At 51.3% G+C, this 12698-nt stretch overlaps 1 protein-coding gene across 1 annotated transcript in view; it reads right to left on the bottom strand.

Annotated features, from left to right (window-relative positions):
- The window catches only part of ADAMTS2 (ADAM metallopeptidase with thrombospondin type 1 motif 2), a gene marked incomplete at its 5' end in the record, with an annotated part of 245426 nt that overhangs the window by 45436 nt on the left and 187292 nt on the right, over positions 1–12698 (bottom strand). The window contains one exon of the mRNA XM_082650498.1: positions 3555–3711. Coding sequence (XP_082506624.1) covers positions 3555–3711 — 157 coding nt within the window. The remainder of the gene's footprint in view (positions 1–3554; positions 3712–12698) is intronic.

The following is a 12698-nucleotide window of genomic DNA, read 5'->3' as shown; positions in this document are numbered from 1 at the left end:
AACAAAGGATGTCACAGTCACCAATGATTGCAGCCCTCCAACATGAACTGGTGAGGCCTGAGGAAACTCAGGGCTGAAAAGAATACCTGCCATCTAGCAGCCATCAGACTGCAGCCACTCCCTGCTGTGAGCGCTGTGGAAACTCAGGAAGTGAAAATACTGGCCCCAGATAGCTGAGGTGCATATCAAAGGAATGACTTCAGTGAGTCCAGACTCTTGCATCTTCCCATACACAGAAAAGCGCTAAATTCCTTACCTTGAGATATCTGGTTCTCTTTATTTAACAACAATCTTTTGATGTTCCCAATTACCTGCTCTTTGTTGCAAAACTCCTCTATATCCTAGCTCCTCCCCTCGCCTCCTTGGAGCAGTTTCTCAGAGTTTTCTGAAACGCTGTCCTCCCGGGCTGCAGTCCTCATTTTGCCCCCAATAAAACTTAACTCGCAACTCTCACGTTGTGAATATATTCCTTTTTAAGTCAACACCCCCGACTCAGTCTCACTCTTCTGAGACCCCACAGGGAGGTCCCAGGCAACGTGCTCCCAGAGAAAAGCACAGAAGGGAAGGAAGTGTGACGGGGGAGTGCTGGTTTTCGACTGGTCTGTAAAAGCATCGTATTGTCTTTTTCCCTTCTAATAAACAGGAAAATCTATGTCGTAAAGCATTTTCTGCTCTGTAGATTTTGAGATGATTGTTCTCCAATCAGCGCCAGAGCAAACCTTTGTGGTCTTCTCTTTGTCCTTTGCATGCAAAGCTTGCACATGAATATGTGCCTCAGTATGAGTATTTCTCATTCACCTACATTAGCATTACATGAACTTTTAGGATCTGAAGACTTGAAAATGCATCTGTATTATTTGCTTTATATCCTTCCCTCTTATTTTATTCTGCTGTTATTTTCTTTCTGGAAATCTTTTTAGATAGATATTGTATTTCCTGGATTAAGCCTCTACATCAACTTTTCTCTCATATTTTAATCTTTTTGGATCCGTTGACTTTTTTTTTTTTTGCAGTACGTGGGCCTCTCACTGTTGTGGCGTCTCCCGTTGCGGAGCACAGGTTCCTGACGCGCAGGCTCAGAGGCCATGGCTCACGGGCCCAGCCGCTCCGTGGCATGTGGGATCTTCCCAGACCGGGGCACGAACCCGTGTCCCCTGCATCGGCAGGCGGACTCTCAACCACTGCGCCACCAGGGAAGCCTGATCCGTAGACTTTTTATTTCAGCTCTTGAATTTTCTATTTTACCCACTGAGAAATGGAATATTGCCTGCCACAAAGGATGTCACAGTAATCAGCGATTGCAGCCACCACCAGTGAGCTGGTGAACCCTGAGGCAAAGAATACCTGCCTTCTAGCAGCCATCAGACTTCAGCCAATCCCCACGGTGAGCCCTGAGGAAACTCTGGATATGAAAACACAGGATACTGGCTCCAGATAGCTGAGGTGCATATCAAAGGAATGACTTCAGTGAGCCCAGACTCTTGCATTTTCCCATACACAGAAAGCAGTAAATGCCTTAACTTGAGGTTTCTAGTATTCTTTAATTAACAGTAATCTTTTGTTCTTATTACCTGCCCTTTGTTGCAAAACTCCTGTGTATCCTAGCTACCCCCTCGCCTCCTCGAAACAGTTCTCTCAGGGTTACTTGAGATGCTGCCTCCCGGGCTTGAAGTCCTAAAAATTTCTGTGACTCAGCCTTTAGGTTGGGCATTTAATTTTTTAGTCGACATCGTCAAATCTTTAATTTAATGAAAACCCTTTGTTCTCTAATTCTTCCTTGCAACCTGTTCTGGGTTTACAGATGTAGTTCCTCATTCTGGGGATATTACTTTATAAACTGTGCTTTTCCCTTCTTTAAATTATCTGTTTCCTCCGGCGACAGTTTTATAATTTTATTTTGCATCTTGGTTCATCCTTTTCATCCTATCGTTTTTTTCATGTCTGGTAATCCTTGGCTATCCTTTCACATTTTTAAATGAAGAATGAGGTCACTTAATACAAAGGTTGTATTGGTTTCTCTCCTATGGAACAATTCTGCTCCCTATTAGAGCTCTCACTTGGACCAAGGGCAGACAGGGTGCTCTGTCTGTCTGCTGGCCACACTGGTGTAGGGCTTGAAGGGGAGCTAGCAGCTCCCTCCCAGTGGGGAGGCACCCACACCAACTAGGAGCCGTATTCTGTGCTTGGTGGGATCTGGGGTCACAATCTCTGTTCCCACCTGCTTCCCACTGTGGTGCTGATCTGCATGGCAAAGGGGGCAACAGTAGTGCCTCAGAGGTGTTCTGTTAACATGAACTAATCCTAGCTCTGATCAGGGGTCACTTAAGAAGTCTTTCTATTTACGTGAATATGACAAGTGGTTGCCAGAGAGAAGCTGCAGGTTAAGACAGCAGAGCGGTGCATATGAAATAAGTCATGGAAGAAAGTGCTGGAAGGAATCAGCACCTATATCAGATAAATATGCTTATTTTTATAAAAAGGATCACTGGGGCTTCCCTGATGGCACAGTGGTTCAGAGTCCGCCTGCCGATGCAGGACACACAGGTTCGTGCCCCGGTCCGGGAGGATCCCACATGCCACAGAGCGGCTGGGCCCGTGAGCCATGGCCGCTGGGCCTGCGTGTCCGGAGCCTGTGCTCCGCAACGGGAGAGGCCACAACAGTGAGAGGCCCATGTACGGGAAAAAAAAAAAAAAAAAAAAAAAAGATCACTGGAATGATCAACTAGAAACTAATAAAAATGACTATCTGTAGAGGATGGGGGTGAAGTGAAACAGGGTCCACTCCCCTGAATATACATTTTTATATAGGTCGTTAAAGCTCTTTCTTTTGAAGTATAATATACGCCATAAGAATGCACAAATCATAAGGACACAACTAGTGAATTATCACAAAGTGATCACACCTGTGTAGCCACCTCCCTGATGAAGAAATAAAACTGTCCCCACACTGCAGAAGCCTCTTCTTTCTTCCAACAGCGACTCCCTCCCTCCTGACCACTCCTGACTGTTAACACCACAGATTAGTTTTGCTCACTTCCAAACTTGAAATAAATGGAATCATAAGTATATATTCTTCTCTGACTGGCTTATTTCACTCAACATTCACTGCAAGAGATCCATCACGGTGTGGTGTGCAGCCTTGCTATGTGTGAAAATCTTCAACGATGATTGTAGACCTTCAACTTTTTCTTTTAGATCTGTTTTATATAGTTTGAATTTTTAAGTAAAGTTTCTTAACTGTTAAAGATTGAAAATTTATTCAAATTTGTTTTGTGAATGCTGGAGGAAGCAAAAAGCTCTGAAACCCAGCCTCAGATCCTGTCTGGGCTGAGGCTGCCAGCCCCAGACTCTGCCCATTTCACTACCTTTGGTCCTCTCTGTCCCCTCCCAGAGATGCAGTTTCCTGGGGGAAAGGTCAGAGTTCCTGGTGGTTTGCAAGAGCTAGGAGGTCACTAGCACTTACCCTTCCCCCTCGACACAGGCCCCCTTGCCCAGACACCCTTCCCAGCCCGGGCCAAAGTTGCCAGGGGGCCCTCGCAGGGCCAGGGGCTCACCTTGCATGCCTGAAGGCCCGAAGTCCTGCCGTGTGAGGAATATGGCATGATCATGGTACTCATCGTGGCCGGAGTCTGGCTTCTGCTGGAGGTAGGCCCAGCGGCAAACGTTCTCCAGACTCTGAGAGGGGTTCCCAATCTCAATGAGGCTCAGGGACTGCAGGGGCAGGAGAGACAAACAGAGGGGTTGGCGTCTGGTGGTCCTGATGGGAGCTGAGCAGCCCCCATCTACCGGGGACCTGGGCCAGGTGGCGCTAAGCCCAGTCCGTTCTCAAGACCCCCTCCCACTTGGCTCCATTCTCCTGAGTGGATGGAAAGGCTCCCCGGCCTTTCCACATACCTGCACAAGTTTCCACACAAAGTCACTGCACAATTTCAGGTGAGACGTGGGAGCCAAGCTCTGAGGCCGTCTAAAGCCTCAAAGAGTCCATTCAGCCCACCCCACCTCCAGGGCCCCTGCATCCTATTCAGCCCCTGCTCTGTGCAGGGCCTGGCCAGGAGGCAAATGCAATGAACCTCGGTCACCCTGAAGAGCTTACATTCTGGCAGGCCCCAGGACAGGGGAGACAGAACTCCCAGTATGACTACAAGCCCAGAGACCTGTGCTTTCCCCTTGATAGAAGCTATTTGCAGAAAACGACACAAGGGAGAGAAAAACCTTGCAGCAGATACAGCAAAGGAGCCACATGAGGAACAGGAGCACAGGGATAATTCCCTCGGGATCCACGGACAGGAAGCCACTGGGAGCAACCACATTCCATTTTGTGTCATGACACATACCTACTAGCCAATGCTGGCTGCTAAACTGGCAGCACTGCAGCCTGATCTGCACCATGGCATTGGCATTCACTCTCTCATTCAGTCTTCACAACCACCCGAAGAGGCAAGAAACTGAGGCTCAGAGAGGTCAAGTAACTTGCCCCAGGTCACACAGCTAGGAAGCCTGAAACCAAAGTTTATATTCAATCCACTGCCCTAAACTTCCTCCACAAATAAAACATAAACAAAATCAAGTCTCCTATAAGCTGCACTCATCCCTTTTCTCTCCCCAATCCTCACGGCAGACACTCCAGTTTCTGCTCTCACCACATACTCCCACCATCAAAGTGGTTCCCTCTAGGCAGAGAGTACTGGGCACGTTCTTTTCCACTTTAAGGATACATCTGTCCATAAAGTAGAACTATGCATTCTTTGGTAGACACGTAAGCAGATGTTTTGTCTCTTCTCTTGCATAAATATATCCATCAAGCAGAGCCACATATTTCTCTTTTTGTGTATAAGTAGCAGAGAATAAGGTATAGGGTATTGTTAGTAAGCCAGCATGTTGCAGAAGAAGGAAGAACGATTCAAGGCCAGGGAGGACTAGTCATTGCCAGGCATCTCGTGAGTTACCCAAGTCAATGGCTTAAAAGATGGCAGACCAGTTCCCAAGTCCTAAGCACAGAGCCAATTGCTCCTGAGAGATGAGATTACTTGTTTTAATAAGATATAGTTGAGGGGCTTCCCTGGTGGCACAGTGGTTAAGAATCCGCCTGCCAATGCAGGGGACACAGGTTTGAGCCCTAGTCTGGGAAGATTCCACATGCCGCAGAGCAACTAAGCCTGTGCACCACAACTACTGAGCCTGCACTCTAGAGCCTGAGAGCCACAACTACTGAGCCTGTGTGCCACAACTACTGAAGCCCACGCACCTACAGTCCATGCCCCGCAACAAGAGAAGCCACCGCAATGAGAAGCCCGTGTGCCTCAACGAAGAGTAGCCCCTGCTCACCGCAACTAGAGAAAGCCCGCGCACAGCAACAAAGACCCAACGCAGCCAAAAATAAATAAAATAAAATAAATAATTTTTTTTAAAAAAGAAAAAAAAAAAGATGTAGTTGAGTCCTAATGAAGTCAATCATAGACTGGAGCGAGAGGTCTGGTGGCCAGGACCTGTTAGACATTGGCACAGAGGTGGACAGCCCAGAGGGTGCTGGAAAAGGGGAAGGGAGGTACACTCCTGCCCGCCTTGTGATTCGGAGAAGCATGTGACAAGCTCTGGCCAATTAGCTGTGAGTAAAAGTGACGTGTGTCTCTTCCCGGTCCAAGCACTTAATTGCCCACATGAGCGCCTCCAGAGATCTCTCCTTGTTGGCATGGAACCAGCATGTTGAGATGGTAGCTGCTCTGTCACCTAAGCCTTGAGTGACAATGAGACCAGAGTCCTCTGCCAATTCACAATGAACATACAAGTGTGAGGGGGAAATCAATCTTTGTTGTTGTAAACTGCGGGGACATGGAGCTTGTTTGTTCCTGCAGCACAGCACGGCCCGCCCCGCCTGACACAGAAAGGGCAAAGGAAGGGGACGTGGCATCTATATCTCATCCAAGCAGGTAGCTCAAGACCCTGCCAGGTGATCACTGTCTCCAGAAAACCTTGAGAGGCCACAGCTCTGGAGGAGGAAGTGAGTGAAAGACTCTCCTTTCTAGGGAAGGACCTTTGGGTGGAATGAGAAGGAAGGGACCCTCATGGGTGGATCTGATTTGGTGCTTGAGTATGGACCCCACTGGGCTTCAGAGTGCCAGCCCAAGTCCCGATCAGAGGGTGATCACAAAGGCCACTGATGACCACTTGGTCAAGGATGGCCGCAGAGCCCCCACTGGAGTGGGACTCCCCCAGCTCCACAAAGCCCAAAACCAGTTCAGAGCCTTGTTAGTCCATCTCCAACAAAAGGGCCTTGTTTCCCTCAGGGCCATGTCTCTCAGCCCAAACATCAGGGGATTGTTCCCCTGGTAGATTGCAGCTACTTTTGCCTGGGCTCTTCTGACAACAGCAGCCCAGTCCCCCTTTGGTAAAATATCCTCTCTGTTAATCTGGGTCTGACCCTAGGCTCAGGGGTGGGAGGGCTCAGGCCCAGCCAACCCCACCCTGCACCTTCCCAGCAAAGGATGGTTGGGGCCAAGGAGTTGGAAAGGTGTGAGACTGCGAGCCTGGAGCTGCCACTAGGGGAGGAGACCCCAGGGGAGGAAGAAGCCAGCATAGATAGAGCAGGGCCTGGGGTGGAGAGAGGTCAATTCCTGGTATCTTCACACAACCACCTGGCTCCCCCAGGCCTGAGGCCAGCCTACCCCAGGCCTGTTTGTTACCTATTGCCACAAAATGAGTTACTTCCAAACTTTATGGTCTGAAAAACCTCAAACACTTATCTCATGGCTTCTGGGTTAGGAATCCAAAGGCAATCTAGCGGGGTCTTCTGGCTCAAGGTCTCCCATGAGAGTGCTGGCAGCTGAGACTGGGGCTGCAATCCCATCCGAAGGCTCCCCTGGGGAAGACCCACTCCCACACTCACTCACGTGGTTACTGGCAGGATCCAGTTCCTCACGGGCACATGGACCTCACCACAGAGCAGTCACACGGGGCAGCTTGCTCCCCCCAGCACGAGTGACCCAAGAGATAGCATTGATAGGGCACATCCAAGACAGAAGTCTCAGTCCATTTAGATGCAAATCTCAGTCCTGCCCAAATCCACAGGGAGGGGACCACACTGGGGAGTGAATACCAAGATGTGGGCTCACCAGGGGCCATTCCAGAAGCTGTCTGCAGCAGATATGTGTCTCATATATTGTGTGTCAGGAAATTCCTCCCATGAAAGTCAATTTGGGTTGTGTTGTTGTCACTTGCAGCTGAAAGAGCATGAGCAGGGGACTTCCTCCTTGGAGAATCGTGGGAAGCTCAGTCAAGGGCACTGGCTGGCAAAGGAAAGCCAGTGGCTGTTCTCCAGGGTCCAGCTGGTATGTCCAACACCAGTGGGAGAGAAGCTCTGGTCACATCTCTGACAAGGAGTCAAGAGCCCAGTCAGAAAGACACACTGTGTCAGGGCCAGAGAGCAGAAATAAGGCCATGGAGTTGGGGACAGAGGCAAAGGCTGAAACAGGGTGAGAACAAACAAGCTGGGGGCTCAGAGAGAGGCCTGACTGCTCAGCGGGTGGGCTCGTGGGAAGTGCTGGGTGGGTGTTGCAAACCCAAAGGCCCACAGGCCAAGGCCGGTGATGTAAGTCAGTGAGGCAGGTTGGTTCTAAGGAAAAACGAGTCTGTCTTTTATTTGCAGTTCAGAAGGGGTAAGGTTCCAGAAGAGTATTTCCCTGTTATGGTAAAGAAGTTGGGGGGATAAAGGAGTGGCGAGGACTGTGGCCAACCAAGGAGCCTACGCCCAGCTGAAGGGGCAACAACACTCAGCGCCAGCCCCACCGGCATGGCATGCAGTGGGCAGAGCCCAGGGCTGCCAGATCTGACTACTCAGGCCAATGTTCACATTTTACAAAGAAGCGTACCTCCTGGAAAACACGGACTCAAGTTAAAATAAGTTCTGTGGACAAAAGAAAACACATCTCTCAGGTCACCAGGTTGAGAACCCTGGAGAAAAGGCCTTAGCAGGTTGGACCCGACACTGGCACACTGGCGAGCGCCTCTTGCCTCCCAGACACCAGGCTCCTGGGTTCAGCCCAGGTTCCCAGCCCCTCTCAGCAGCCACCGTGATCTCACTGCTGCGACAGGATAGGGTAATTTATTGAAATATTGATTTGCGTTTTGTTCTTGCCTCGTCTTCCTTCCTCCACTCCAAGAAACAGCCTGCCACTTCTGTTCTCCAGCCGCATGGGGGTTTGCATTGCAGGGTCCAGAGCAGAAGTTGTCTGGGACCCCCTCCTGGCTTTTGGGTTCTGAGGAGACTCCCCAAGAGAAGGGGCAGAGAGAAGGGCTTGGAGGGGCTACACCAGGACGAGGTGGCCCTGGGGGGGCAGGTCACAGAAAACAATGGCCATGCGCTGGGCCCTGGGAACCTGCAGCCTAGACAGGACCCTGAGACATGGAGGAGGAGGGTGATGTCAGTGTTCCCGCATCCAAGGTGCAGAGCTGCTGTACTTCCTATTTCTCTGCTCATGTCCCAACTTTCTCAAGGATCTAACCCATCTCAGATGGCCACCAAGGAGCTAAGGGCTGGGATCCTTATAGGGTCTGGAGAGTTCAGGAGGGTGCAGTGTGCCTTGTGCTCTGTGGCAGGTGCCAGATGCATGTGCATTTTAGAAAGAGCTCTCTGAGTCAGTGAGGAGGGAGGGGGGAGGGGAGGGGGACATTTGCTGAGATGGATGGGGGTGTTGTCTGGTGTAATGTCTCAGCAGTCAGGACCACGGGGTGGCAGGAGATGAGCAAGAGAGGTGTTGCCTGGTAAGAGAGGGAGGATGGTTTCTGGCAGTGGGGTTTGCAGAGGAGGCATGGGGAGAGGACCACACACTCGCAGGGAAAGGTGGGGTCTGCAGCATGCCGGGACACAGGCCAGGGATCATCCTTTTGGGCCCAGCTTGTTTCCTCGGTAAAAGTTCAGCAGTTTTCCTTTGGGGAGCTCTCCTGCTTCTCGGGGTGCAGCTCCTGGGGGAACAGTCCAGAGGCAGCCTGGGACTCAAGTTAGGTCAGTAGAACTGAGGTTCAAAAGAACGAAAAAACGGCTGAAGCAGGCTTGCCTAGTGGCAGCCTCCAAACCACCACCCACGAGCTTCTAGGCAGAAGCCAGCACCCCAGGCTCAGCCTTTCCTCTACCTACTTCTCCTACTTCCTGAGAGCTGCCAGCCTTCCCATACGTTCCGCCTGCCTTGAAGGGCTCCTCACAGACAGAGATGTCCAGGCAGAGGGCCCAGGAGGGAGGTCTGGGCACCCACGAGGGTCACTTGGGCTCTAGTGGGATCTCCCCATACTCCTCTGCCACCCGGCCCACATCCACAGCCCTCAGACATCTCCACGCCGTGCCTTTGCTATGTATCACACAGCACGTGAGCTGTAGTCCTCATCTGAGCGAGGAAAGGAGACGTGTCTATTTCTCCTTCAGAAGTGATGGAGAGAGGCTGAGAGAGTTGCTATTGCAGTTAAGATTCTCACACCCAGCTCACTGGAGTCATCTGCATCCTCCTGGCCCCAAAGTCGTCTATCTGCTCCTTTTTGCATTGGCTTCTCTGCCTGTTCCCACCTGTGTTGGGCTGAGGACTGCACAGAGGGCCATGGTGTTCCAGGGGGCAGCACCCCAGGCCCAGTAAGGGAGTGGCCCCAGAACCAGCCGGGATCTCACAGACCAGCCTCCCTCCTCCCGAGGGAGCCAAGGGTGCCAGCTGTCCATAGTGCATGGAACTGTTTTTACAGTACACAGGACATTTATGCACCCTGGGGCTGGGTGGTAGCAGTGGGCTCTGCGTTCACACGTATCATCTAATTTAAAATGTATAATTGCCTTAAGATATAGATGCTGTTATTGACCTATTCTCCGGATGAGAAACCGTGTCTCAGACAACTGAAGTAACTCACCCCAAGTCCTACCGCTAGAAAGAGGTGGAGGTGGGCCTGGAAGCCACGCCACCTCTGAAGGTGTTCTGTCTGCAGGGCCATCTCCCCTAGGCAGGCGGGACAAGAAAGGAAGGGCGAGAGCCAAGGTGGCCACCAGGTGGCGCTGCTGCCGCAGGAACAGCAGCGCGGGGCCTCAGCCGGTGGGACGCCTGGATCCCAGGGCTCTGCTCTGAGACGCCAGGGCACGGGTTCAAGGGGGACCACGGAAGCCCCTGACCGCCTCTGTGGTCCCACATTAAACAAATCAGTTAAGATCTGAGCAGAAAGTTCTGTTCTTATCACTGCTCTCTGACATTTCCATTGTTTGCTCCAGAATGAGCTGAATTACATTTATGCTCTTACCTCCCTCAGTCAAGGAGACAGGAGAAAAGTGGGACCAGCAGCCTGGAGGCTCTGCAGGCTTGGGGGCATATCAGGGAGCCCCTCAGACCACAAACCCTTCCCACCAGGGCACCTGCAAGTGACAGGTGGGGCTCACCTGGGCAGCTCAGGGCCCTGGGGTTGGAGGCCTGCTCCTCTGTCATCTGCCCTGTGTTCTTGGACAAGTTACCTCACTGTCCTGGGCTTCCCATCTGCAAAGTGGGCACAACCGCAGCACCGAGCTGGGAGCTCAGGCGCTTCTGTCCATGGTGATCAGCACCCACAATGTTCTTTGTCTCTGCCCCTTGGCTCATGTCCCACGGATCCAGCTGAAGCCCACCGAAGCCTTCTCAACTGCCATGACCCCAGAGGGTCTCCTGTCCAATCCGCCCTCTCAAAGATGCACAAAACAGGACAGCATGCACAGAGTGGAGTCCAGATCGGCTGGGTTCAAGAAAGCAGAGGTCCAAGAGGGAAGAGATATGGGAACATATGTATAACTGATTCACTTTGTTATAAAGCAGAAACTAACACACCATTGTAAAGCAATTATACGCCAATAAAGATGTTAAAAAAATAATAATAAAATTAAAATAAATTAGAAAATAAATAAATTAAAAAAAAAAAAGAAAGCAGAGGTCAATTCTCAACCTTGGCACTGCTGGCCCTTGGGGCCAGGTGATTCTCTGTGGTGGGGACTGTCCTGTGCACTGAAGGACGCTGAGCAGCATCCCAGCCTCTACCTGCTACATGCCACGAGCATCCCCAGGGTGGGGGGCAGCAAAATGCCCTCTGTGGGGAGCATAGCCAAAGAGCCCGGAGCTCATGTTCCCCAGCCTGTGGAATAACAGCCCAGCAAAGCTGCTCACCGCTGTGTGACCTCGGTAGGCCACTCACCTGTCCTGGCAGGTGGGGGTGATGAGGTGACTGCCCCAGAGAGCTGCTGTGAGGGTGAAGTGTGTGACATCACATAAGGGGCTGCAGACAGGGTCTGAGCCAAAGAGGGCACTGCAGGCTGTGACTTGCATGAATACCCTTGTTCCTGTTGTCATTGCTAGTGTGCACTCCCCTTACAGGGGACACTAAGGCTCAGTGAGAGTAAACAGCTCACTGAAGGTCCCACAAGGATCAACAGGGCCAGAATTAACACCAAGCCCCAGGCTGGGTGCAGCACAGGCTCCCCTGAGGCTGGGGGTCTTCTCCGGGCAGCTCCAGCGGACAAGGCGGTGCCTGGAGCTCAAACCTCATGACAGGCAACCCCAATACCAGTGAGGGCTGGAAGGCATGATCCTTATTTCTCTGCTCAGAACCCCCATATCATCAAGGAACATTCCAGACATCCTCCCAGAGGCTGGGAAGCTATTCCCAGAGAAAGCCAGCTCAGGATTCTTCACATGAACCTTCCCAGCTCAAGCCTATGGGGCACATCTGGCCCTAATGCTTCCTGTTCTTCTCTGGACCATGGAAAGTCTGGCTCAGGAGGTGGGCCGCAATGACTGGGGGTGGGGGTGGGGGCTGGACACCATGCTTGGCCCCCATCTGATTGGGGGTTGGGACCCAGACTCTGGGGAAACCAGGGGCTGTCCCTGGGGTGTTCTGAATCCCCTACAGTGCCCCTCACACAGTCAGGGAAGCGGAGGTCCAGAGCAGGTAGGCAATGGCCCAGGACATGCAGTAAGCAGATGGTGGCACTGGGTCCTTGAACACTGAGCCCTGCCCCAGCATTCTCTTCTCTTGCCTTCCCCTAAGAGACTCACAGTCAGAATTTCCCAGACCCTTCCCCTCCAACGCTGAAAAATTTCTAAGAGCATTCCATATTTTGTCTTGACCTGACAAGATACCTTATGTTCTTTGATTGTCCCCAAGTCTCTGATTTCCATTTGCTTTGATTTTAATCATCTTAGGAAATATTTAAAATGAGAACAGTTCAGTAGCTTTGGTGCCTTCTCAAAAAAAAAAAAAAATCAATTGAAAAGCCAGTTGCTATGCAACCCTCAAGTGTTGCCGGTGTTCTGCTCCCTGGCTGATGGCATATTGTATAAAATAAGATAATCTCTTTTCTTCTGCTGTGTTTTTTTTTTTTTTTAAGAAATGGAGAAAAATGTTGTTTTAGGCAAAACTTGAGATAACTCAGAGGCTTCTCATAAGCTGGAAGACAAACAACATGTCACTTGCACAAGTGCTACTGATTTTATCCCCACTGGAGCCTTGGCGAGGCCTAGGGACAGGCACAGGGGGAGTGCAGGGTACGGAAGCTGCTCTCTTTCCATCACAGCTTGGAATAAATAACAGCATCTGAATACCGGGCCACTTTCTGCCCCAAGTCTGGGTCTCGGCCTCACAGCCCCTAGAGCGCTTCCGGCCAGGCCTTGGGGGACACAGCTCAGGCCCCTCTCCTGGCAGGGCTCCTGGCTCCA

The sequence above is a fragment of the Grampus griseus genome (genome assembly GCF_964374135.1).
Source record: "Grampus griseus genome assembly, chromosome: 3".
Classification (NCBI taxonomy): Eukaryota; Metazoa; Chordata; class Mammalia; order Artiodactyla; family Delphinidae; genus Grampus; species Grampus griseus.
Note: the sequence above shows the minus strand (reverse complement) of the source record. Positions and strands in the feature narration are given on the sequence as shown.